The sequence below is a fragment of the Vanellus vanellus genome (genome assembly GCF_965231255.1).
Source record: "Vanellus vanellus genome assembly, chromosome: 3".
NCBI lineage: Eukaryota > Metazoa > Chordata > Aves > Charadriiformes > Charadriidae > Vanellus > Vanellus vanellus.
Genome location: NC_138907.1, coordinates 41,699,840 through 41,727,770, shown reverse-complemented (window position 1 = coordinate 41,727,770; position 27,931 = coordinate 41,699,840). Strand labels below are relative to the sequence as shown.

The 27,931-nt window shown below is 39.5% G+C and overlaps 1 protein-coding gene across 5 annotated transcripts in view; it reads left to right on the top strand.

Moving 5' to 3' along the window:
* The first annotated feature begins 15,355 nt into the window (after positions 1 to 15,355).
* Positions 15,356 to 27,931, top strand: part of SDCCAG8 (SHH signaling and ciliogenesis regulator SDCCAG8) — a 105,384-nt gene continuing 92,808 nt past the window's right edge. For all 5 annotated transcript variants that reach the window (XM_082480416.1, XM_082480415.1, XM_082480413.1 and 2 more), the window contains exons 1-7: positions 15,356 to 15,392; positions 20,074 to 20,187; positions 20,602 to 20,727; positions 21,025 to 21,165; positions 22,446 to 22,510; positions 24,671 to 24,859; positions 27,020 to 27,158. In XM_082480416.1, the coding sequence (XP_082336542.1) occupies positions 15,381 to 15,392; positions 20,074 to 20,187; positions 20,602 to 20,727; positions 21,025 to 21,165; positions 22,446 to 22,510; positions 24,671 to 24,859; positions 27,020 to 27,158 (786 nt within the window). In that variant the 5' untranslated portion in view covers positions 15,356 to 15,380. The remainder of the gene's footprint in view (positions 15,393 to 20,073; positions 20,188 to 20,601; positions 20,728 to 21,024; positions 21,166 to 22,445; positions 22,511 to 24,670; positions 24,860 to 27,019; positions 27,159 to 27,931) is intronic.

Here is a 27,931-nt window from a genome sequence, read left to right as displayed (position 1 = left end):
ATGTGGCAAGTTCTTCAAACAGGGGGAAGTGCATGCCATTGTGTTCTTTTACAACCCCACAAGTGCTGGAAGCAGATATGAGAATTTCTGCAAATAAATTCTGCTATCTGCAGAGACTCAATGCCCAACACCCCTGTTCAAGTTATTCTAAAGGAAAACCAGAACTTCACAGATTTTCTTGGCTTTCTAGCTAAAGTAAAAACAATCTGTTTTACCTCGGTTCCATCCTGCCTGCAAAGCTAAGAAATACAGCGCTGACAGGGAAATTGCCTTTTTAGGAGACTCAAGGAGATACTATGGTATCAACATACATTAAATACCTTTTTCCTGCATTTTCAGGAACTGGAAACGGTACTTCAAAATCAATTTCTGCAGCTACTCGTGCCTCAGGTTTCCTTCCAGTCCCTCAAGGAAGCTTCCCAGCTCCCACCTACATGTGAACATAAACTTTTGCAGTTCACTTTCATAACCCATTTCTTTTCTGGCTTGTATGTTATCAACAGAATTGCTAAAAAATTCTGCCTGCCAACTCTGTTGCAGCTGATGAAGTACTACATAGCAAGAACCCATTCTTCTTTGCAAAAGTCAGTTAGAAGAAAGATGGGAAGCAGTCACATGTCAAAAAAAACTTGCAATACCATGATAAAGTAAGCTTAGCAACAACATTTACATCAGAATGTTTCCCTTTAAAAGGATTAAAGAAAACATTGTTATCGGATCCTTTACAAATAACTTTTTAGATAAATTTTTGCAGTTTTGACAACATTCTGTGTATCCTCAGCTACGCTATGCTCTCCATTCAGCCAGCCTTCCTGACCTCCTTCAGACAAAAAAAAAAAAAACCAAACCACCAAAACCAGCAAACAACAGCAACAAAGTGACAAAGTGTTTTAAAAAAAAACAATAATCAAAGAGAGAGGCGAGATTCTTTGTGGTATTTATGTTTAACTTTTTTCCCCCATTAAATACAATTTAAAGTTGACGAGCTTCCACACTAACAGAGTTCAGTTCCAGTAAGACAGACTTCTCAGCATGTGGGCATAAAGTAATTTCCAGAGGAAATTAATCACAGGAAATCACAGCATATTTAATCATGTCTTAAGTTCAGTTTACAAAAACTCTCCTGTCTCTGGGCAAACCCAGGGCCGAGAACACTGTCACGACATCCTGAATGCCACTCCAAAGGAGAAGAGACGATCATCGCGCTGCTAGAACAGGCTTTATTCTTTCCAAGTAGTGAAATATTTTATGAGCACCTTTGCTTTCGCGGGGAAGAAAATAATTTCTTCAAAGCGCAGATCAGTGGGTGCTATCTATAATCTCTTGTCGTAAGAGCGCAATTCTTCCCTGTCTTCAACTCATCAGCATAGCTCCTATCTTTTCCCCCTACACGCCGTTATGAACAGATGGACTAATTGTCAGCCCGTCTTACAAACGCCTAAAACGACGCCCCGCAGGCCGGCAGCCCACGCACACCGCCCCCGGCCCGGTACCCACACCTACTACTACACCCACGGGGCGCGCGCGCGTCGCCTCAACCGCCGCCGCGCGAGGGCCGAGGCGCCCGGCCCCGCGCCACGCGCCGGGGGTGGGGTTGGGGTCTACCGGCGGCGGGACGCAGCCGGCCGGGAGGAGGGGGAAGCGCGCGCCCCCGTCCACGCCCGCAGCCGGCGGCGCGCGCAGTGGCGGAGGAGAGGGTGTGTGTGGGGGGTGTGTGTGTGTGTGTGTGTGTGCGCTGTGCTCCGACGCGCCGCTTCCTCTGCTGCCACAACCCGCTTTCTGCTGGAAAATCGCCATCGGGTTTTTGTTAGCGCAGTAACCCGTTCGCTTCCACGCCGCAAAGACAAAGTGGGCCCCGGCGCTGCTTCTCGCCACCGGCAACAGCAACAACAAAAGGTTATTTTATGTTTGGTTTGTTTATTTTTTTTTTTAATTTTTGTTTCCCCCCCGGGAAGAGCCTCAAGAAAGAAAAGATCACGCCTTCAGGAGAGTATTTTTGAAGGCGAAAGACCCACGTATTCGTTGGGTGAAAATACGCAGTAAGAGAAGAGGCAAACCTAAACGATATTCTCCGTCATCCTTCTCGGAAGACATTGTTTTAGGAGGACGGGGCGGGGGGGAGGCACCGCATCTTCAATTAACGGGCAACCGTGATTGTTAAATCTGGAGAAACACGCCACCTGCCCCGGGGCAGTTCGGAGGGAAAAAAAATAAAAATAAAAATTAACCCCCTGGAAACGTTCGCTCGAATCACGGAAATCCGCCGGCGGGAGGGGAGGACGGGCTGCGCAGCCCCGGTGCCCGCGTAGGGGCACGGGCGGGCGGGTGAGTGGGTGTGCCGGCGGCGGGGCGGAACGGGGCAGGGAGACGAGGGCAGCGGCATCGGGCAGCGGCGCCCGCGTCCAGTCCGCGCCGATGCCCCTGGGGCAGCGGGCGGCGGAGCCCCCCAGCCGCGCCTAAAGGGGAAAGGAAGGCGGGGGCGCGGAGCGGGGACGGGGGAGGGGGAGCGGGCTGCGCCCCGACCGCACTACCGCCCCCGGCGCCTGAGCCCGGCGGGCGAGGACCGCCTGGCACAATAGACAGCGGGCGGGTGACGGGGCGGAGGACAAACGGCGCGACCCCGGCCCCTCTCCGCGTCACGGCTCCCGCGCGACCCGCGGCCAGGGCGGCAGCATCCTCACTCACCCCTTCGAGGAGGCTCGCCGCGCCGGGGAGGGGCCGTCCCTGGTGGTGGTGGTGGTGCCGCTGCCGCTGCTCACTGAGCCGGCATCCCCGCGGGGCGGGGGCGGGGCGCTCCGGTCGGTGTCCCTCTGGCAACGGCTCCGACGTTATTCCCGGCACATAGCGGCTAACGGGCAGAGCGGGGCACGGCACTGCGCAGGCGCCACCCGACCGCACACAATGCGGGGGGGAGGGGGGGTGCCAGGGGAGGCAGTGCGCAGGCGCCAAGGGCCGAGCGGCGGAGGGGCCGAACTGCGCCTGCGCTAGCGTCAGACAATAGCTTGCGGCGCGCCGGGCGCTCACTGCGCATGCGCCTGAGGGAAGCAACCACGGCTTCCCGCTCCTTCCCCCCTCGGCCATGACAGGACCTGCGCTATCCCCAGCTGCTGCGGGCCCGAGGACGTAGGCGGAAGAGCCGCCTCTGCGCGCAGGCGCGAGTGCAGTCGCAAACCACAACAAAGGGGAAAGAAGAGGCTGCGACCACCCGCCTCCCGCCAGCGGGGCGGGAGATGGGCGACCAGCGGGGACTCCACCTCCCAGGGCACACAGCGCGGCGCGCTGCACTCTGGGAACTGTAGTTTTCGGCGGCGCGCGCAGCATTCCTTGGGGGGTGTGGCGAGTCCCGAGTACTGCCGCGCTCAGCTGCGGCGGGTAGCAACGGCCGATGCTGACGAGGCGGAGGGGTTCACCCGCAGGCACCGGCGGAGCTGTGGTTCTTCCGGGATCCCGCGGCGGTTGCGGAGCGCGGGAAGGCAGAGCGGGTGGAACTGCTGTTAGCTACCGGCGCCGGCTGCTTCCCTGGGAACCGGCAGCGTCCTCATGCGGGGGCCCCGCGGGGAGCCCGCCCTGGAGGAGTCCCTGGAGCGGTACCAGAAGCGCCTCCGAGGTGAGCGGGCACCGCCGAGATGGGGGTAGGTTGCTTCTCCCGCCGGTCGCTGCCGCCTCAGCCGCTGCCCGGTTCTACGGGAGGGCTCCGCCGTACCGGGCTGTCCCCTGTCCCGCTGAGCGCCTGCGGGCGCGGAGCGTGGCGGGCCCATGTGGGCTGTTGGTGCGGTGCGGTGCGGAGCGGAGCCGGCGGGCACCGGGCCGGGCCGTCCCGCCGCTCTCCGGGGCGGCCGGAGTAAAGTTGCTTCTGTGCCTCCCTCAGGCGGGTCGCTGGTGCAGTTAATACTGTGGTACGTAGTCGTGTGATCCTAACTTGGCTTTGACAGGGCCGCTGCCTCTTTCACTGGGTTTCTTTAGTTTTGTTTTGTTGATGTAAGGGTTGTAGCTGTCAGTGAAACATCGAATCTAGACAGGTGGTAAAGAAGAAGGTGCAAATTGAGTCTTATGAGTGATTATTTCCCATGCCACAAACTGTTTTCATACCTGCCTTCTTTTCCAAGAAGCATCGCGTATAGGCTGGCAGAGAGCACCTTAATCTCTCAGCTGTGACACCTGGGCATTACCAGCCTTCGGACTGTCTCGAACTAGTCAAAGTGTCCAAATTCTGAAGAAAGCCAGTAGTTAATTTGTGGGTATGTCACCCCACTTGGAGCAAAAAGTTGTTTTCCGGACACAGCGCCCACACATTGTGTCTTGTGAAACTAGTGAATTAAATGTATAGTTGCAATATGGAAACGTCATTGCAAAAAGATAAAACAATGGAAATATTTTTGAATAGCTACTTGATATTTGATTCTTAGCAAATATTTTATATTTCCTTCTCAAAATAGCATCAGTTCTTTGTGCTATGGATGGATTTAATTTGTTCCAGAAGACAGAACTTTGAAGCTATCTCTATTTACTTCGCCTGTAGATTAAGTGGGCATGCAGCAGCAGCTTGGCACTTGCAGGTAGAACAGTTAAAATGACAAATACCAGAGCATCTCTTGATATATGTAGAGTTCCTTTTGTGATATGTAAAAACAATGAATAAAAACCTATGAATTGCCATATGTAGACATGGGTTATCTTAGTACTGTGTTGTGTTTCCTTTTTCTGTGGACGAGTATGGAAAACTAGGAGATAATTTTTGTGTACTGGATTAGGACTTTCATGGAGGGAAAGGGTTTTTGCTATGACTTTTGTTGACAGAGGAGTGATAAATTAGGATTTTAAAACCATAGTTGAACATGTATGATTTTGCTGCTTAATAAATTTTCTAATGGCAGAAACATACTGTTTCTGTTTCAAGACAGTATTGTCACACACAGAGACATAGCTTTGTTTAGGAATGTCACACTTTAAGGCTTTTTGTGCGTTTCTGTTGTATTAGTGTAGTCATAAGTACAAGCTCAACCCATGTTTGAATTTGGTGCATTTCACAAGATGTTTGTCTTTAGAGTGCTTGTGATTATCTTTTACCTAAAATGCTTTTTCAGGCTTGTTTGCTTACTTTTGTGCAGTTCTGGGAAGGGGCTACACTATTACTGAAACATTTTATAAATTCATATTCTCCTGTGATAGCTTAGTCGTTGACTTGCCTTTTGATTTTAGGCAATGAAGACCAGTTAATGCTGGCATTTTGGATTACTGGCAATCCCAAAAGGTGGCATGCCGGCAGTGGAGAAGGCAGATTTCTTCTCTTGATCCTCATCTAAGGAGATGTGGAGATGTGTTGGTGTCTTTAAATTCCACAGTGCACAGGCAGCATGCTCTGTTCAACATCCATCCTGCTGAGGCATCCAACCATCATTGGATACAATGGTTAGTTGAGCTGCTTGGACTCCCTGCAAAATGCGATGTTCTCGGCTTCCTTAGGTGGTAACAGCAGGTGAAGCCAAAGACCTTTGGTCTCCAAGCCTACTATGTATTCCCATAATTTCAAAATGCTTAATACTTCTTTATTTAAATGTTCTTGTGTGGGTGTAGTTCGGTAAGCTTGGTGAGGACTTTATAGTTCATTTCTTGATTCAGGCCTGGCTTGTCATGAAAGTATGCTTTTGTAGCATTTTGCAACAGAGCTCTAATCTTCTTGATTTGTGTTAGGCTCTTTGTGCATTTTAAATGTTCCAGTGGCATTTCTCTTTCAACTAGAAAATCTACTGGAGTTCTTGGGGACTATCATATATATGGTATCTTCATAGTTGTGACAAGCTTTTAGGCTTTTGATGTGTGGGGTTTTGAAGCATGCCTTTGTACCAAGTTATCCGGACATTGCAAGTGACTTCTTTAACTCTCCGATACCTTCAAAGGGTCTTTCTTAAGAATTCTGCATCTTGGGCTGTTTAGAGTTCACCATATCAAATGATTGAATGCGTGTATTATGTTCGTACAACTTATTTTCATTTTATCTATTTCTGACCGGATCCCCCTACACTGGATCCATTATGTTTTTTAAATAATTTCAGAATATGACCTTTTGGTGGCTGTTTCCCTTTTTTCATTCTGGGAAACATGGGCTTTCTCCATACAACACCAAGGTAGGTTTGATTTCATACATCCAGGGGTGCCTCTCGGAGAGTAGTTATCAGTGGAGTATTATCATAGAATTGTCTAGGTCAACTACTTTGACTGGTACAGCATTTCTCACATCATTACCACTACTGTTAGGAATTTACTGCAGGATAAATAGATCATTGTTACTCCCTAAGTTGTCAAACCTAATTCTTTACCTATTTTTCTTGTATAGTTATACAGCTTGAGATTTTTCTCCAAATTCATATCATTCCTGTCATATGGATTCTGGAATTTCAGGTGGCATGCCTTGGGCATTATTTTATGGTTTTGAAATACAGCCTGTAATGCTTGACATTATCTGGACACAGGCTGATAGATGGCAACAGGTTATCATCATCCATGCTGGAGATCAGAAGAATCATTTTACAGCCTTATTCAGTTTGATGAAAGGATGTATAAGTTCTCAAAGAGTAATCGATTACTTTGGTGCAGTGTCCTTTGTTGTAAAGGGATCATGGCAAGGGGGTTGGAACTAGATGATCTTCAAGGTTCTTTCCAACCTAAACCATTCTATGATTCTATGAAATCCCTCAGAAGACTGGCACACAGGGAGCCCAGGTGCTCAGTAAATTGAGTCCAGTGGGCAAAGGACAGAAAACCAGACTTTGACATACCTGACTGAGACATAACTGGTGTTAGAACCCAACAGAGAGGTTCTGATGAAATAAAAAAGGTCCTATAACAGGGCTTTTCCTGAATAGTGTGGACCTTGTATAATAAGTCTTTAATGTTGCGTGTAATACAGAGTTAAGAGGGTGGTATTTGTACAGTTGGGGTTATTAGGTTCCTGTGTAAACTTTCCCACAATTGAGACCATTTCAAATGAACCTCAAAGTCTTTAGGAGATAATGATAAAAAGTTATTCTCAAGGGGACAGAGGTATTTTGTAAAGGAGAATAAGCACTGTGCTATTGTATTCACATTAATAACTGAAAATTGGCAGGCATAGTGTGAATGTCCAATGGGTCTTCTATTACACCAGTGCCAAGAGCAAAGTGTGATGGCTCCTGCTACTTTCCCCTTTTCTCCCAACAGCAATAAATATGGGGAGAAGAATACTTAGAGCCCACTTTTTTGTTTCTAGCATTCACCTGGTTCCTTGGACAGAGAACTGTTAACTTATTTTTCTATGTTGAGTTTTCTGCCTGTTTATTAAACAGCACTGGCTCACTTTTCAGGAGGAGCAAAGGAGGGGGACACCATATTTTTTAGGTACAGTGCCTGATATAGGCATCTTGTAAATCTACCCTAGGAAAATGTGGAAATTATGTTCTGTATTCTGCTACATTATTGAGTCAGTGTCCTATGTAATTTCAGAGAATGAAGATGCAAGCTATAAGAGGAAGAGATGAAAATATAAGAATTCTACAAATAAAGTTTCATTTTGTGGCTGCTTTATGTGACTCCAAAAATAAAGTAGGAAAGATTTGAAGTTAAAGCTGTCCTAGGAAAAATGAGTATGTGGCCCAGTTACCAGCTTTCCAAGTTAGCTGTGACACTGACGCAGCTAAGAATTAAATTGTAAGGTAATCTATAATTGTAAACTTTTGGCTTAGGCTTTTTATTTCTATTTGGCAATTGTTTCAACTGGCAGCCATGAAGACGCAAGAAAGCAAATAAAATGGATCATTATTTTGAAACATCTGAGTGTTAAACACATAGAATCATAAGATGATTTGGGTTGGAAGGGACCTTAAAGATCATAGAATCATAGAATCAGTGAGGTTGGAAGGGACCTTTAAGATCATCAAGTCCAACCATTAACCTACCCTGATAAAAACACCACCACTCCTAAACCATGTCCCTAAGCACCTCATCTACCCTTTTCTTAAACACCTCCAGGGATGGTGAATCCACCACCTCTCTGGGCAGCTTATTCCAATGTTTAATAACCCTTTCAGTGAAAAAATGCTTCCTAATATCCAATCTAAACCTGCCCTGACATAACTTGAACCCGTTTCCTCTTGTCCTATCACTTGTCGCCAGGGAGAAGAGGTCAGCTCCCATCTCTCTAAAACCTCCTTTCAGGTAGTTGTAGAGGGTGATGAGGTCTCCCCTCAGCCTCCTCTTCTCCAGGCTGAACAACCCCAGATCCCTCAGTCGTTCCTCATAAGGTTTGTCCTCCAGACCCTTCACCAGCTTTGTAGCCCTTCTCTGGACACGCTCCAACACCTCAATGTCCTTCTTGTAGTGAGGGGCCCAAAACTGAACACAGTACTCGAGGTGAGGCCTCACCAGTGCCGAGTACAGGGGGATGATTACTTCCCTAGTCCGGCTCACCACACTATTCCTGATGCAGGCCAGGATGGTGTTGGCCTTCTTGGCTGCCTGGGCACACTGCTGGCTCATGCTCAGCCGGCTGTCCACCAACACCCCCAGGTCCTTTTCTGCCAGGCAGCTTTCGAGCCACTCCGCCCCCAGTCTGTAGCGCTGCATGGGGTTGTTGTGACCCAAGTGCAGGACCCGACACTTGGCCTTGTTGAACCTCATACCATTGGCCTCAGCCCATCTGTCCAGCCTGTCCAGATCCCTCTGCAGAGCCAATCTACCCTCAAGCAGATCAACACGCCCCCCTAGTTTAGTGTCGTCTGCGAACTTACTGAGGGTGCATCATCTAGTTCCAAACCACCTGCCATGAACAAGGACACCTCCCACTAGACCAGGTTTCTCAAAGTCCCATCCAGCCTGGCCTTGAACACTTCCAGGGATGTGGCCTCCGCAACTTCTCTGGGCAACCTGTTCCAGTGCCTCACCACCCTTAGTGTAAAGAATTTCTTCCTAATATCTAATCTAAATCTACCCTCTTTTATTTTAAAACTGGTACCCCTCATCCTATCACTACATTTTCTGATAAAGAGTCCCTCCCCCCCTCCCCATCCTTCCTGTAGGCCCCCTTGTAAGGCTGCTATAAGGTCTCCTCAGACCCTTCTCTTCTCTGGGCTGAACAACCCCAACTCTCTCAGCCTGGCTTTGTAGGAGAGGTGCTCCAGCCTTCTGATCATCTTTGTGGCCCTCCTCGCAACTTTCTCCCAAAAGGTCCATGTCCTTATGTTGGGGCCCCAGAGCTGGATGCAGTACTCCAGGTGTGGTCTCACAAGAGTGGAGTAGAGGGGCAGAATCACCTCCCTCGACCTACTGGCCATGTGTCTTGTAGCTCAGGATGCTGTTGGCTTTCTGGGCTGCGAGTGCACATTGCTGGCTCATGTTGAGCTTCTTGTCAACCAACACCCCCAAGTCCTTTCCCTCAGGGCCGCTCTCAATCCATTCTCTGCCAGCATGTATTTGTGCTTAGGACTTTTTGAGACCTGGCTAATGAACAGCCTGGTATCACTCATTGTTATTGTTGAATGTTTACATGTAAAATCTTATCGGCATAGGTAGTAATTAGTAGGATACTTTCAGTCTCAAAGCTGTCATTTGATATGTTACTTGCATGGTAGCACACCTGTGTTTGGCAGCCAATAAAGAAGAATAGCTGCATATAAGAATGGTAAGTAAAGTAAAGTAAATTCCGAGACTGCCCAAATGCAATAAAAATTTACAGGCAAATTCTCAGTTTCAGTATCTTTAAGCAATTGTTTGGCTGAAATGCTACTCCAGAAGAAGTACATGATGTACTATTTTAGATTTCTAAATGTCAATAGAAACAAAGTCAAAGTTGATATACTTTTGAACAGTAAAGTTTTCTTTAAATTGCATCATCTTTCTGTTTTCACTAACTGGTCTAATTGTCTATTTTGTCAGTTATTGTTTCACACAAATTCTACAGTATTTTATTTTTTTTAAGATCTAAAGAATCAGTGCAATTCCTTCTTCTCTAACTTTCTAAAGCTGTTTGTTGAGATTATAGCCAGTAACTTCTAGTCATCTTCCTGTAAACATTATTAGAACTGGACCCATAGCTTCAGATGACAGACCTGTGGTGACTTTTTCATGCATTTGTATTTTGTTTTCTTCACTTATGTTGCTTAACACTTCTACCAACTGGAGTTATTTTCCACGTGTTTCAGGCAATTCTGTTGTTTTGGATGGTTGGTTCCTTTGCTAAGCTCTCCATTAGGTCCCAGAGTATTTTGTATGGCATTTCTGAGTTCATGAATGAGGTAGCTTTGGTGCTTTCATTTAAAGGAGTGCTTTTTATAGACAGTCTTGGTCAGTGTCTGAAAAAACATCTTTTGTTTAAGCAATGCAAACATGGTTCAATGCCTCCTCTGTTTTTTCTGTTTTCATTTCAGTGGCAAGTTTTTCTCATAATGATATTTCCCCCCTCCCGCCCCCCTTCCCCAGCTGATCAATGCTTTGGAAATACAGCTACCTCTTCCGTGTTGTGTATTACTTCACAGTGTCCTGACTCTCACTTTTTTTTTTTTTTTATTGACAAGTTGAATGGATCTATACTGTGTCTCCAACGTAAAAAAAAAAAAAAAATGTTGTTCAGCAGTAGTATTGACATTACTATATAAAAACCCAAATTCTACCAATTATATTTGTACAAAGATACGTCTCTGGAAAAAGAATGTCTATACTATATTTTCAGAGTGTAATACTTAGATGTTGTAGTTACAGTGAGTATTGAAAATAGCCAGAGTTATCAATGCATCCTTCAGGACAGAAAAATATCTTTACTCAGTGTGTAGAATATATGGGATGTACTTTTTCAACATTAATGAATGCTTCAGTCAGGGCCCTATTGGTTTTGTGTAAAGCATTGTGTTTAACTAAACTTAATCTATTCCACCTTTGCATTCATGTTTAGAGGAACTGAGAGGTAGGAATATCTTTGTACCTAGAACAATATGGTCTTGATCCTGGGTTAGGATCACTGGTTGCTTCTGTCTCTGAAACAATAAGCAGTAAAGTATTTTTTTCTAATAGATGTTTGGTCAGCTTGTCATTGCTAAGACATTAGATAAGTTATCTGCCTGTCCCTTGTAGCAAATACTGCCTGTGATTTCTACATTACAGTTGACAACTTGACAGCATTTTTGTGGAGCAGTTGCATCTTTTTTTTTTTTTTTTTTTGATGTATCAGATTTGATCCATCAGGATTTTGTTGCTAGCTTGCCGTTTTTAATCATCTCAGATCCTTTAAACACTGAATACCAAAAAGCTTTATAGCAAATAATTATTTTTTCTTTTTAAGTTTTAATCCAGATAAATCCAATTTCATTTGTATCATCAGTTGTTCCTATAGGAAATAACACATAATGTAGTTTTATCATACAGTGGAAATATATGTTCAGATTTTATTAATAAATTCTTGTTAAGATGTAGAAAAGAAAAATGCTGATTGAATTTTGATATGCAAATCACAGTACTGCATGCAAGCAGTTTTCTATATGTTTTTACTGAGGCCCTGTTTCAATAAAATGTACTATTGCAGGAATAGCCTAATTGAAAACATTGGGCTGAAAGTGTGAGTCGTTAAAAATTAATGACTTCTAAATTCATTACTAAGTTGTCACGTTGTCTTTAAACAGAGGTTCTTTGGTGTCCAATAGGTTGCATGCACAGCGGTTCTTGCTACTTCTTTCATATTTAAAAAGAATATTTTTACATTGGCAGAAACAACAAATGTGTATCTTTCCACTCTGTAATGCGTCTTCTTTTATCCTAGTGCCCCAAATTTTGTCCGTTATTTAGAAAAAAAAGTTATAGTGTCCTTATTCCTTTTACGCATCCAATTCAACTCTTACTGAAGTAAATGTTAGCTCTTCAGTGTCTGGTGAATGTAAAGACAGACCATTGGAAGCTCCTAACTCCCAGTTTTCCAATGGTGAGTGTTTTGCTTATAGCAGCAACTTTTGTAATTTGGAAGTGAGCAAGCTTTTAAGAAACTTTGGCAAATGTGTGGTGAAGCTTTAAAAAATGTGATGACGTTATTCCAGAGGCAGGAAAGGGTAGTCAAGTAGACATCAGTGTGCCATTGATAATGATTTTAGTGTGTTTCACTACTACTGCCCACTATGTTTATGGAAGAAGAGGACACAGTAAGAAGATCTTATCTTCGAGGGTAAAGTGGTAGCTTGCAGTTTAGAAACCATATATTACAGAGAGAGAGAAGTTCTGGGAAAAACTGTATATGGGCCTGTTTGGTTTTGTTTTATTTTGTTGTTCTTCACTGGCTATAGAGACAAATATTGAAACTCTAGGGTTCTCTGACAGTGAATGAGGAAATTAATTTTATTGCTATCAAATGACACATCACATAATATCTTAACTGATGTTGAACACTTCTTGGCAAAAACTAGTTGCAGCATAGTTTGCTAAATATTTAAGCCGTTGCATCAGTGACATACTTCTACCATTTCTCAATTAACTCTCCCACCCTCATAACATCCTGAAACGATCAAGAATGGATGAATAACTTACATAGAATCATAGAATATCTTGAGTTGGAATGGACCCGTAAGGATCATCGAGTCCCAATCCCTGGTCCTCGCAGGTCTGCCTAAAACTAAATCATATGACTAAGACCATCATCCAGATGCTCCTTGAACTCTGAGGGGCTTGGTGCCAAGGCCACTTCCCTGGGGAGCCTCTTTCAGTGACCGACCACCAAGTATGCAAATAGATAAATATTTGACCCCTCTTTGAGTCATTGTCTTGTGAAATGTCTTTGGCTTTATTATAATAAATTATGACTATTTAAAATGTACTTTTAATATCTCATTTTACATTAACTTGATTAAAGGATGGAGTAGCTGAAAATCAAGAGGTGATGCTAGTCATGACTAGGAATTAAGAATGGGTGCTGAGAGATGATTAATACATCCGAAGTGACTCAGGTTTTTATTAAAAACTAGCGTCACTAAAAAGTGAGTGATGGATGGCATACTGAACTGACAACTGTGTTCTTAAATATAATGCTTGGGGGGAGGGTATTTGCATTTTATAAGCTATTGGTCAGTTACAACCAAGCAGAGAAAAAGACTGAAAAGGACTGTGAAAACCATTACAGTGGGGAAAAAAATCAATTTTCCAACTTCAGTCAAGATGATCGGAACCTGAAGAAGTTAGGTAAAGTGAAGGCAGAAATGCGTATCTAGCTTTTGTTCTCTGACCTGAACTGCTATTCATTTTCCCATTTGGAAGAAAGGAGCTATTACATTTGTAACCAGCAGTGTATGTTATACTCTGAGGCATGTCTTCTGAATTGTCCACGGCAAATGCTTAACTGTGGATGGTTTTGATTTTTTTTTTTTAAGTTTTTTTTTGCCTATGAGAAAAATATTTTTGGTTAGCTATTTATGCATCATATAAATTTACAGCTCGCAGCCACCTAAGAATAAAATAAGAACCCATATGCTGGAAAGCTTGCCATTTTTCTAGTTGTAGCAATTGCTCCAATAAAAGATGTTGCCTTATAAGCCTTGTTTCACAAGAGCGGAAATCCTGTTCTGTGGGCACCTATGTTTCATATGCTATAGTTCTAGGGGAGAATAACCCTCTGAAGAATTCAGGACTAAATGAAGAAAACAGCTATGATTTTGTTTCTGAAAGTGAAGTAAGGTTTTGAGAGTTTGTGTGTTTTTTTTGTTTTGTTTTGTTTTTTAATTATTAATAACTATTCATGAAGCTTCTGTGATTCGGGATAGTTTTGACTGGTAGTCACAAATGACAGTGGCATTACTTTGGAAAAACGTGGAAGAAACATGTCATCTTATATTCCTGATAAAGTAGTTGTGAATTGTGGTGGAGGACTGTCTCACTGAACATGTATGGTCTGTGACTGATGTATGGGTTATTGTCTTGGTTCGTTTGGTATTGTAGTAGAACCTAGAGATCCTGTTTTGTTGAGCATTGCATAAAGCCATACTAACTAGGTTATTGCTTTGTCTTTTCTCTAGTTAGTATATATGCTGCTTAAAGGGAAGAGAAATGAAATACTCATCTCTATTTGTACATAGGCAGCTGAAAGAAAGAAATAATAAGTGAATAGCCTGAGGTCCTACAGTGTGCACCAGAAGTATCATTATTTAAAACCCAGCCTGTATTTTCTGATTCCCAACCCAATCATCATCTCTCAGCTGCAAATCTCTCAAGTGTCTTTTCTGGCAGATTGGAAATATTCAGCTATATTGGAGTGATATGGTATGTGTGGTGAGAAAGTTTTTGATTTTTGTGAAGTCAGCTGAATGAAATAAATAATTAAAAAGAAGAATACAAGAAAAAGTATACTGAAAATGAGAAAAGAACATTACTATATCACCTCCCAGTAAGTTGGTTGGTTCTTGAAGTAATCTGGAAGGAGGTTTTTTGAATTTGTTTTTTTCCAGAATGATGACTGTTGTTATTTATTTTTTCAAACTTGTTCAGGGGTTATCAGTCTTTATTTAATCACTGGTTTATGTTGACTCAATTTGCTGAGTTTTTATTTAATTTACTCAGATATTTTTCAGTTGTTTTATGCATTGCTTTGACATGTGTCGTGTCATCATTAGAATTCAAAAAAGTTGTTCCTGGTGCTCAGTCTTGCACGTGGTATGAAATATAGGATAAGCTTTAGGTTCATTGAAAGGTATCGAAGCTGCATATGCTAGGAAATATTTTAGGGTCAAGTATATGATCAGTAGTTGAAACTTTGTCTCTGCTGAGGATTTCTAATAGTAGCTACTTGTGCTGCTGCAGAGTCCTAATGGTTTGACAGACTAAGATACTATTTATATCTTTGTTGAAAATGTCGTAAATATTTTTTCTGCAAATTCTGATACACAGTAGTTGTTTTAACTGTTTGCATTATGTAATTGCTTCCAGTGGATGAGTTTAGATCAAGTAGTCAAGCTAGACTAATGCTGAATGCTTTTAGTTCTCCCATTATTTTTTTTTTCAAATTAAAATATCAGTCTATAAATACTTTCTTTTATGTTATTTATTGTGGCTAATGATGTGATTTTTTTCAGAGCGTGCTAGTGAAAGCATCCATCAGTTGAAATATGCCTTAGAGGAAAGACAGTTTGCAGAGGGTGAGGGTGAAGCTGGATTTGACCCATGCTCTCTGGACATGGGCAACAATGACAGTGGGAATGCAGCCTGGCAAGAACTGCAGCACAGTCATGCAGGTAAGATTACTCTGAAAGCAAATACTTTAAAAATTGTTAGAAATTATACTAATTTTTCTTACAATGTTTTTTTATCTTTTCCTAGTTAATCAACTTAAAATTTTGTTGCAACACCAAGAAAGAATGGAAAGTGAGGCCTCTCTGTCAAGGAGGAAGATGCCATTCTGTGTATGTTTCTTCTTGTTTCTTTTGTGTTGTTTGAATGAACAGCATGCATGATGAGATCGATTTTCTAGTAACCAGGAAGGAAAAGAAGCACTGAATCATTTTTGTATTCTGAAATATAGGAGATTCTTGAGGCTATGGTCAGAACTTGGTATGCTTATGACCACAGAGGAAGGGAAAGAAATCTCTAATACAAGATTTAGACTTTTCTCCTCTCTTGTTGACCATGCAGTGTGCGTCACAGTCCACCAAAAGTTCATCCTTTTTGGTTTAGAAACAGTTGGGATCAACTACGTGGAGAAATTTCTGTAAAAGCAGTCTCTGTTTTCCTTTGGCTGTACTTTAAGGACTCTCAAAGGCCTTCTTATGCTGTAACTATGCTTTTTCTTTGGAGGATTAGAGATGTTCATGTAACAACAGGTTTTGTAACTCTCTGCCAAAATGCAGTGGTCTCTGTCAAAGTTAGTTTATGCCCTTAAATGGGCTTCTCGGATTTAGCCTTCTTGCAGCACAACCTGCACCAAAGTACATGCAATGGGCAGTTCAGTTACTAGTATCTAGCAATTGCTCTGTGCCCCTATAGGAAAATAATTCAAAAGCATTGTACCAGTTTTATAATTTGGTCGCCTCCACTGATGACTGATTTGTACTAAGCAAGACAAGTAACTCTTTGGTGTCAAAGTTGAGGTAGCAGCAGAACAGTTGCCTATATACCTGCTGTGTTGCTTTGAGCCTGTGTAATGAGCCTAGCTCTACTGCTCTCACATTGAGAAATTTTATTTAAAGTACAACTTTTCTGAACGTTCCAAAATCCACGAGTTTAGTGTGATTATCCTGCCAGGTATTTTTGCCTCATAATGGTGCAGGATAGAATTAATGTTTTGTAGCTCAAGGGAACGATGTATCGTTGATTGATCTTGACTTGACATAACATGACATGACGTGATGTGACGTGACATGAATCAGTATCTATTTGTATTTAGCCTTTGGATAGGAAGGAAAGCATCTTATAATCCATCGTTGTGAAAATTTTCTACTTATATTGGGGAATCTTAGTAGAGTGGAAAAATTCAGAAAATGGGATACTTATTTCTAAGACAGTGCTTTCAAGGAGTGGATTAAAGAGAAAAGATGGGAATTTACTGTATTGAATAGGGCATTGTCCCATTTCTTCTTGAAGTTTCCAAAGAGAGCAATTATGTGAAGCAATGGCCTTTCTCTTCTTTTCAACCGACCTCCATTTGCTTTCTAAAGAGGATGTGAAATTGTTCTGAAGACAGACCAAGTATAAAGTTCAAAAAATGTGGAAGTACAAAAGTGCACACACACCAAAAAAAACCCAAACCCTTATAAAATACTAGCGCGTCTGGTGGTTTGCTAGACACTGCAGAAATGCTTCTTGTATTAAGAAGAATCAGATTCCCCAAGGGTCAAGCAAAGCAAACTTAGATTATGAGTAACCTTAACCTTTTGCTATGAATTATGCTGAAATACCTGATGACTGCTGAATAGTAGATGACTGCATGTGTCTATAGCTAAATATAATATTTCACAGAAAGTATACCGTTTAGTAAACTTTACATTTCACATGTATAAATAACATTGTCTTAGCAAAATTCCCTTCTCTTGCCCATTGATAAAAGTTGCAATAGACATCAAATTGAGTATGTCTTTTCTTTGATTACCTCCAGATAATCATGTAGAGACTTTCCATTTGCTCTGTACTTCATCACCTGAGGTCAAGGCCCAGCAAGATTGCTACATACAAGAGCTGCAGTTCTATAAGATGAGTCTTGGCTAACCTAACTGTACCCAGCCTGCATTCCTGGCACTTGCTATAGCTGGACTTCCTGTGACTGATTCCCATTGTTTCTTGCCAGTTTGCAGGGCAGCAGATTTAAGACTGCTGTCAGGAGAGTGTCTAATTCTGGGTTTACAGATTTGAAATTTGAGGCATTCTGGAAAAGTGCAAGGTGGGCCAAATTATTTGAGATGTTGGCAAAACTATTTGTCGCTGTGTAGCATTCTGACCTCTAAAGCTGCCAAGCATTTGTATTTTATAAACCCTTGTGCTTATATGGTAAACTTTTCAATATTAATACAAATGTGAACAGCATTTCTGAGACTCAGGCATGAACGTTTGGTAATTCATACTGATCAGATGTGTCTTTCAGTTCTGATTTTAATATTTGGCCTTCTTTAAATATATGCCTCCCCTAACCTCTGTTCTTTCACCCTATATCACATGTTATGTTATCAGAATATTAATGAAAAATTCTGAAATTCATTTATAATTAATTGATAAAAATTGTGTAGTAAAAAAGGTAAAAGGAAATAAATCACAAATTATCTACCGGGCGTTTACCCCATGAAAGGGCAGGTAGAAGCTTCTAAAGAAAGAAATATCCCTGTGACAGTGCTGTGAGTTAATAAGTTGTATTAAGAAGTCCTCCATTCTTTTTCTGTTGGGAAAATATACTACGTATTACTTTCCTTTTAGTGAAACCATTATTTAGTGCTCTTGTATACATTACACCAATGTTTCTCGGGTTAAACATTAGCATTGTTTTTCAGTGAAAAATAATTTGAATCGAAATGGAGTTTTTCACATTTTTGAACACTGCTGTAGGGAGTTCACTCCTCTTTTCAGGGAGGCAGCTGGAGGTCTCAGCTGCAAGGTATCTATTATGCTTTCAGACAAGAGGGAGGGATTAATAGGAGCCAGAGGAACAGAAAGATGAGTTACAAATATTATTGGTGCTATATTCTATATACTTTAACAGCTGTGATTCATTTTTTAAAACTTTATAAAGTACTTGAGGTTAACAGACCGTAAAGCAAGGTGAATTCTGAGTCAATAGAACGTGAAATTTATGTGCGCTGAGCCAGGTGGAATACATTGCAAATTCAGAGTCCTTTTTCTCAAAGTTTTTCTAGATGGTTCTGGAAACCCCTCTATTTGCCTCTGCAGTTGTAGTGCCAGATTTCTCGAGAGTCACCCATTTAATATGGCCAATACTTATATTGGGTGCAATTTGACAGGAAGGCTTTTGTTGCTAGAAACCTTTCCCTCACCCTGATTAGTGGATTTTATCTTTAAAGATTGGGCAGGGAATCTTAATACCTTGTTGGGGGAAAAAAATTGTTGGCAGAACCTGTAGATAAGATAACTAGTACATGTAATAGCTAGCCATTAGTAGCTTGGTTTGAATTTTGGTTTTCTTTTGAATGGTGAATGTTTCAAAAATAATATTTAAAAACAAAGATGTAGGTTTCTGGCTTTTTTAGGAGATTCAGGAATCCAGCTGTTTGGTTAGTTCCTGAAAATGAGTTCTGTGATCTTTAAGACTTCATGTAAATTTGAGAAGCATATCTTGGAATATTTTTGCGCAAAAGGTGTGTTTCTGACCTGATATCACAGATGTTGGAATTGTTTCAGAACTAGCTAGGGCTTGCATTGATATACTTTCTTTTAGCTTCAGGAATTAAAATAGTTCATATAGGTCAACTAGCATTACTGTGCTTAGTTCTTTCAGTGGATGAAATTTGCAATAGTAGAATATCAAACTAAGGTAGTAAAACAATATTGAAATACATAAAGAGGACGAGTGAGCATCTGATAGTAGCTGATTTATTTAAATTTGAATGTAGACACTCCATTAAATATTTTTGTGATTATTCAAAGGCAGTTTCATTGCAGACTAACCTATTTATGCTTAATACTGTTACTCCGTTAAAATTATTCTAAAGTATGTTATACTTGATTAGAACTAAATAAATTATTAAACTATAAAAAAAATATTTGTTATATCCACTCTAAATAAGTCCTTTTTCTTAGACTGACAAGAACTGTTTGTTGCTAATAGGATCAAAGAGAGGTTGTAGTTTTCAGGAAACAATTTATGGTTTTAAAGGCATTTTAGTAATATTTATTTACATTATTTATCTGTACTATATTCTTAGGAGTAAATGCTGTTATAGCAATTGTTTTTCACATTTTGTAAAAAGTTTAATCCCTGTTTAAATCTTGCTGACCAAGGCAGAGATGTAATTGTTTATCTTGAATGGGCAAGGATTGTCTTCATTACCTTCTTTAATTATTTATTTGTGAGGCTATCAAAAATTTTACCTATTTATAGGGTCTTCAGAATGGTGTTGTTAGAATTGTCTTTTAAAATGCCAATAATCAAGTTCTTTGATAAACACAATTTTTATTGTACACTTTCCTGTGTTTTTATGGAGGTATTAAAATTGAAGATGTAGTTGTATTTCTGTAGCAATTGTTAATGAACATATTGAGGAGTTGCCTTTGCACATCCACAACCAACTAAAATTCAAGGGATTTTTATATTAATTTCGCAGAGAAGAAAATACCCCCTTACCTTCGTCTAAAATGGATAATGCACTTAAATAGTGGTATGAATTTCATTTACAAATTGGTTTGTGGATATGATTTAATCCTGCTTTAAAGATGTGTTTAATCAAGCAGCTGTACATTTTGATGGAAGTGACATATTTACTTTTTGTATTGAAGTATTAAAGTTCTTACTGTTTCTTCCTTCCTCATAATCTAGTACCCGGTGACTTTTTATTAAGTGTACATACTGTTCTGTGTGCAAGCAACATGTTATTGCAATAAATGGAAAACCAGAATATAACATGTGTTGTTCTTTACTTCCTTTAGAAACCCCCCGAAGCTGCAACTGGAGACTCACCAGCCCTTTCTGATCTCGTTCCTATAATCAATGATCAGTCACAGTACATTAACCATTTAGAAGCAGAAGTGAAGTTTTGCAAGGTATCAGACAACATATTGCACCTACTAAAACCCTGGTCCCCTAAATATGAAAAATTGCTTTAAAAACAGCTTACATTTACATTTAGTCTTGAGATGGATTGTTGTAATGACCAAAACTGAGCCCAACGCAGTTCAGTAGATACTGAGCCTCACCATGCATCTTGGTGCCTGTGTGGTGTTTAAGGGTCTTTAAAGAGATTTTTACATCCTATCACAAATATAAATAAGCATTTTTTTAAAGAAGTTATATGGAAATTCATGGTACAAAAATACAAAGTCTATCTTTTGAGTATTCTTATTCTAAAAGGGTTAAAATAGTGGAGAATGTTAATCTAGACTTTTGGTCTCAAGATGTATTTAAATGTTGATAGCCGTCTCAAGGAGCCTTTTACGTGCAGTTCCTGTATCCTATAGGAGGAATTGTCTGGGATGAAAGATCGAGTACAAGTAGTTGTACTTGAAAATGAGGAACTCCATCAGAAACTGAAATTCTTAACTGCGGAACATACTTTGAGAGAACAAACTCTTCTAGATGCCTCGGTAAGCTTTTGTTTTGCTGTTGTTTTAATCAGTGTTCAGGAATCTGATTCTTTTTAAGGAAGGCTATATAAATGATTATCCATAAACTGAATTTTAATAAAAATTTAATGAGAGTTTGTAAAAATGGATTTCTGTGGATAACATCATCACAGTAGGTTGCCAACCTAATTAACTTGTTTATTGGTTCTTATATTCTACTGTAATAAAAATTATAAGATTCAGTACATCTATAATTAACATTTGTTTAAAAAAACAGCCTACATGATTATGACTGAAGCATTAATGTTTTTATTTTAGGCAAATACTCAGAACTCCTGGCCTGTGGGTGGTCATGACTGTAGCACGCGTCAGCCTGTCACCTCATTGCCAGCATGTAACAGAGATCAGGCTTTTATTACAGCAGCTGTTGGAGAAATAGAAAAATGGCATGTAGAACTGGTTGGTATTAACTTTCTTTGCGGAGTCATACCTTTGCAAAACTTTTTGGTGCTTTGTTGTTGCTGCAGTTCTGATGATTAATTTTGTAACAGACATACAGGAGGAGTTTTGGTTGACTGAACCTTAATCTGAGGTCAAATTTTATTCTCTTAAACCTCATCTTCTCATTATACTCTAATTAATATTAATTATCTAGTTAGACACAGATGGCAGGTTGTATCTGCAGATGTTGATTTCCCAGAGATAACTATTGTTTTAAGAATGTAAGGCAAGCTCTGAGTCTTTCTGCTCCTGAAGCAGTACAAGGTCAGTAAGGTTCAAAAGTGGCTTTGTGCAGTCTGTTTCCCCTGAGCTGAATTACACATTTTGTGCTTTTAGAGATACAGGGAAGCCCTAGTGATTCAGAGATGATGTTTTCTTTATCCTGTATTTTTAGTTTGGGAAGACATTCTTTATTTTTTTTTGCTCTGAATTAATGGGGTAGCGTTGCCATCTTTTGGGAAAAACATGGTTAACTGAAAGTTTGATGTTTTTTATCCATGTAAGTGTGTGTGCTGTGGAATTTAAAGGGTACTTTAATTCTTCAAGATAATTATATGTATTTATTATTTTTTCCCAGTAAAATATATTTTTGTTGGTTTTGTGCCTCATCTAGAGCTAAAAACCCTCTTCAGTGATCATTAATGCCTGCAGTTGTTTGAAAACTAGTTTTTAAGTAATTGCACTTCTTTATCTGCCATATTATAAGGAAGAGAGTTATATTTATTGTGACTTCTTTCTAAGCATCAGTGAGCTAAATTTCTGGTGTTTTGTCTATTTTGTTATCACCATTGTATTTAACATTGGTGCGGTTGATTTATATATCTAGCTCTTCACCAGGTAATAAAAGTAACTCACTGTATTATAAATAAATAGCCTACCTACTTGAAGTTCTTCAGAGTTCTTCTTTTATTTCTGCTGACTTGTGGGAAAGTAAGAGCTTACAAGAACTTACAAGACAAGACCATCAATTTATGTAAATCGTTGTAGAGGGCTGCAATTGGAGCTGGAGCAATTTACCATATGAGGATCTGGCAAGATATATAGAAATAAGAAAATGGGAGGGTTGTTCATTTTGTAGACTTTCACAAGTGTGAAATATTTAGATTTCTGTGACGCTAGCTTTTAAACAAGTTTATACCTTCAGGGGAAATGAATGAACGTGGTTAATGTCTAGATTTATTTGTAAAGACAGTATTATGAAGAAAGCAAAAGACACTTTTCTCCCATCTTTTCTAAAGGAGAAACTAAAACTTCTTTATCAAGAAAGAGTCAATATCCTTGATGCTCAAATACAGTCTCTAAGGTAAAGTGAATTTCTTTTTTTTTTTTCTTAAAATTATTGTAATAAATTTTCACTTCATAAGAACATGAACCACTCTTAATTCGAATTTAAGTAAGAGAAAGTCTGAATGTCATGTTTTCTGATAGTGTCCCTGAAAGCTGGTTTTACATGAAGTTTTCTCAAATACAAATGTAGCAAAATTGAATGGACTGGTGAATGTACAGAATTATATAGCAACATTGGCAATATATAAATTTTATAAATTCAATTGAGTTATTGTATTTATAGAAATTACAACTTGATATAAAATGTCTTTATCCTTTTTACCCTTTTTCTTTATAGAAACATCATGTCTGTTAAAGTATACTAATCAACAAATAGTTAAAATTTAACTTTTGTGAGCTCTTCCATAATTAGCTTTTTTCTACTAATGTTTTATATTGCAAATTTTAGAAGTCTTAAGCATCGAACTAGTTTAATCCACATAATGATTTTGGAGCAGAAGAACGTACTTTTGAAGCATGCAGGTAGTGTTTCTAGTCATGTAGCCTGCATATCTTCAAACACAAAAGTATTTGAAAATAAGTCCTCGTACTCCTCAAAATATTAAAGGTATGAATAGATAGCAAACTATGGAAACACACAGGCAGAGGCAACCACTTTAGGATTTGGTGTTCTGGAGTAAACTTCCCCCTGTGCACCTGCATTCATGATACTGCTACTGAATCTGTTTAATTATGTTTTTCCCTAAATAAATTGTGCTTTCATATATCTGAAAGTTCTAGACTTGTGTGTAACCAGAGTTACTGGTAGGGAGACAAGTTCAAATATACCCTCTCCAGTGATGAAATCTTAAACATGCAAAGCCAGTTGTGCTGGTGAAAGTAGAGGAGGATCTTAAATTTCAGCTATTTTTTGAACACCCCCCCCCACTTGGCTTGAATTATTATATATATTCAGAAATAAATATTTGAGGCTAAAATAGTCTGAAAATGTCCACAAGTACATTATTCAGCCTCTTAGATTTCTCCTGAGAGACATGATCTTTCAAACTGTGAGCTCTGCAAAGCACTTGAGCATTTGCTAAAGCTTAATTGAAGTTAGAAATTATATTGCTTTCTGTGGCACTATCCTCATTTCTAACATTAAGCGTGAATTTATGTAGGACTCATGGATTTCTGTCCAAGATTTCCCAACAATAGGTCTGTTGTACCATGACTGTCTAAGGATATATGCAGAGCAAATTCTGTTCAGGGTATAGTGGATTATATTTAATAGACCAGCTACTAAAATTGGAAAAAGTGCACAGAAGACTTCCCAGATGGAAGTAAGCATGCATGCAGTGTATATATCATGTGCACATTAAATCCAATGCAACCAGAATGTGTCAGACTTAGTGCGTGTGTGCTGCCCAGATGGCCTGCATAACAAACCAAAAGCTTTGGATTCATTGCGCAATTTGTCAAATTGATCTATATGTGCACAGCGTGCGTTTGTCTGGAACTTCCTGATGTCAGCGTTCCTACTGCTTGCGCTCTCTCCGGCCTGACAGATGCTTGGAAATTCTGGAGAAAATTCTTCAGAGCACCTGGTAAAAATTTCAGAGACAATTAAAAAAATTAGCATGTTTTTCTGGAGATGTGGTTGACCTAAAGTGTGTGCGTATCACTAGACCAGAGAGAATGTGATGACTACGTCTGGCTTTTGTCTAGGGAGCATAGGTGACTTTTACTTTATATTGTAACTTTAGAGTTAATTTGAGAGTAGAGGAGAAATATGAACTTAGTGATGTTATTAGTAAGAACAACAGAAAAAATGTTAGATAGGCTATTGAAATATTTATACAGCTGACAGCATTTCTTGCTAATGAGTCATTTACTCTATTCAAACAATATGTAAGCCTCCAAGTTTCGTCTTAATTTTCTGTGTAACTTCACTATTTTCTGATACTACAGAGGGAAGGAACAAATTAATATGATTTTGTTTTGCCTATTATAATTTTGATTGGGCAATTCAACTATTATTTCTCTGTTAAAGTCTTCCTTGGGCTGCTGAAATGTGTAAAATAATGTTCATTACAGGGATTCTTACAGTTCTTTGGGTTGCATCTGCAATTTTATATTGCATATAAATATAACCTGTAGAAATGCTCAAATAATATTTTTCTTTTCTTCTTTCTAGAAAAGACCTTGCAGAATCTCAGAAGACATGCAAAGATTTGGAAGGAAGGCTAAAACACCAGAAGTCACTTGTTTCAGCCACAAATTCTAGCCGGGTTGGTGGTCTGTGTCTGAAATGTGCACAACAGGAGGCAGTTCTTGCACAGACTCATTCTAATGTTCACATGCAGACCATCGAGAGGGTAACAAAGTAGGTTTGGGGGATGCTTACTTTCTTGTTGAAAGTACAGTTGCTTACTTTAAACCATGTAAGTCTCAATGTGTTGTGTTGCATTCAGAGGGAGATGTGTGGTTATGGAACGATGGAGTCCCAAGTTGACGTTATAATGCTAAAGGAAATGGTAGAATATGAGTGTAGGTCCCGACCACTTTGAAATCCATTGTCGTTTTGCTGCTTATTTCGACTGGGAAAGAATGTTAGTCATTATCTTGTAATTATTATACTTTGGACTGTCCAGATAATCAAACTGTTGATAGTCTGTTTCCTGCACTTTTAGTACAAACAAACGCTTCTCTCTGTCAAAACAAATATTATGGGATTCCATATATTTTGATTGATTATTTCAGGCAAAATTTCCTGATCTTTCTGTAGTTAGAAGTTTTTCTGGCTCCACTTTATTCTCCTTTTACATTTGGGGAACTTTTAGGATACATCAGAAGTGTAATCCTTTTTTTTTCCCCCTTGAATTTTCTTAGTAGGTGAGGTGTTTGGGATAGGATGCATTGTTCCTCCTTAACTACAATAATTCAGGGGAAAAAGTTCCTTTGGATAAAAATAAATGAAATTATTTGCTTTTTATAATTGTAGCTTTTATTTAAATGATTTTAGAAACCATCTATACAGCCTGAATATAATATATATAATTCAGAAATCCCAACAGCATTAAATTTTTTTTTTTTTTTCTTAAAGAATTCTGCTAGTTAATCTTCTTAAATCTCTCCCTTTCTACTTGCTGGTCATAATGATAGGATACTGCAGCCTTCTCAAAGTTTGTTAAACAGCCATCTACTTATTGTCAGATATCTGAAGCTTCTCAGGATTTCTGAAGTTTTAGAATAAGCCTGCTGGAGATGAGGTAGTGGGTCACTTAGAAGCAAGAAGACTGAAGGGACATAGTACATGTAGTCTGTCAAATGGATATTGTCTCTACACATTAGATGGCTGTTGCTAGGATTTATGTGTTTTTCTATTGTAAAGTCCAAGAATTTTCTGGGAAAGCTCTGTCATTTTTCAAAATCTATGTTCGTAACAAAAGTAATTATTTGTCACAGACACTGGAAAATACGAACAAACTATAAATCACTACATTCTTGTCATCTTGTATTATAGTGCAGTTTGAAATAAAATATTTGAGCTGACCCATTTATCTTTCTTAAACCATTATTTCAATTTGAAATGTAACAAAATATGAAAACTACATCTTCCTGTGATGCAACTTATTAAAATCAAAGCTATTTCAGTTGGGATTTTCAAAGGGACTTCGTCCAAATCTTGTTGAAATGAAATTTCAAAATATGACTGTTAGCTCCCTGGCAAATACAACTGTGTTACTGTTCCACACAACACAAAAGAAAAAAAAAAAACAAACACAACAATTTTCAGCTAGAATTTCTAGTTGCACCTAAACCACAGACAATTATACTCTGAATTTAAAAGCTTTCAACGTATCAAAATAATGAAAAGGTGAAGTTAAGCATTACAGTTTTACTGACTGTGCTTCACTGTTTGGTATAGATGCAGTTTCTTAGTTAAGAGAAGTTCAGAAGGGATGTAGAATCCAGAAGTCTTACTGTTTAGTTTAGTTCCAGTTTGCAGCAAAGGGCTATTGATTTTTGTTTGATATACTTAGTGATCTGAATTACTTGTTGAACCTAGCCCTTCCTTTTATTTTTTTTTCTCCTTATTTTATGTTTAATTACAGTGTAATTTCATATTGCGTCAATCTGTTTTTTCAGAAACTTGCCTTTTGGGGGGGCTGGTTGTTTTTTTTTGTGTTTTTTGTTGGTTTGTTTGTTTGTTTTTAGCATGTATCCCCATTTCATACTGCCAACGGAACGTTGCTCAGCTTCAATATATTTGTGACTTGACCTCTGCTGTCATTATTGGCAGTTTCACTAATGGTCCGTCCTTCTGAAATGAAGGACTGGTCAGCAAGCAAATGATATTTTTAATATCTGCCAACCTAACAGTATGTTCTCTTTCACTCTTAACCCATGCTGGTTTTAGTCTTGCTTCCCTTATCACCCTTCTGTCTTTTATCTCTTAACAGTTTATATTTGATATACCTGTTGAGTGTTTTTCTCTTGAGAAAAAATACAGAAGAAATGTCTGTTTTCTCTTTATATGCAGAGAAAGAGATGACTTGATGGATGCACTTGTTTCACTGAGACGAAACATGAAAGATATGCAGCGAAGAGAATCTAATGCTTGTGAGCAAGTTAAACAAGTTGTGCAAATGGCAGAAGAGGCCAATTTGGAAAAAACAAAGGTAAATTCATCAAGAAACTAGAGCTTTTCAGTATTCAGATCTACTGCAAATGTTAATTAGTTTTCATGTTAATGAGAGAATACACGCATATGACACATATAGTCTTTATAGCAGTAGATTAAAAAGGATTGCACTGTGTGACTGTTTCTGAGCAGTAACATGAACTCTATTTGAGTTCTTCAGTTCTCATCAAGGCTGTAGTGTGTGTGGCATTCTTAGGCCGTCATTTAAATTTGGACGTAGTTTCACAGCTAGGTGATAAAAATTGAATGGTAGAATTTTCAAAGGCATTAATGACATGTAGGAGGATGACTCTCATCACATTTCTGAGCTAATCTGCAAAGAGTACTTAAAATGCTTACAAACAAGATTTTTGCCTCAGATGAGTGCAGCGCAAGAACTGACTAGCTAACAGAACTCTCTGAAGATGAGAAGTCCTGTCTGATGCTACTTGCAGGAAGCTTTTGATGCTGTGTAAATAATAATGATAAAACCAGTTTTGATCTAATGCTTGTGTTAGCCCAAGTTACTATATACAATCAACCGATACTGACCTAAATTATTTCCTTGATATTTAGTGACATCTACTGTATTATTAGTGAATTACTGTGGAATCGAGAGGGACTTGTTTTTGTTTTGCTTTTTAAATGAAATGCTGTTGTTTTTAATAGTGAACAAGATTGATATAATTCTGGAGGAATACTGTAGGAGAGCTTCTGTTGTTCATTTCAGTGGCCAGTCCAACCCAAACCATGACATTGTTCTATTGATTG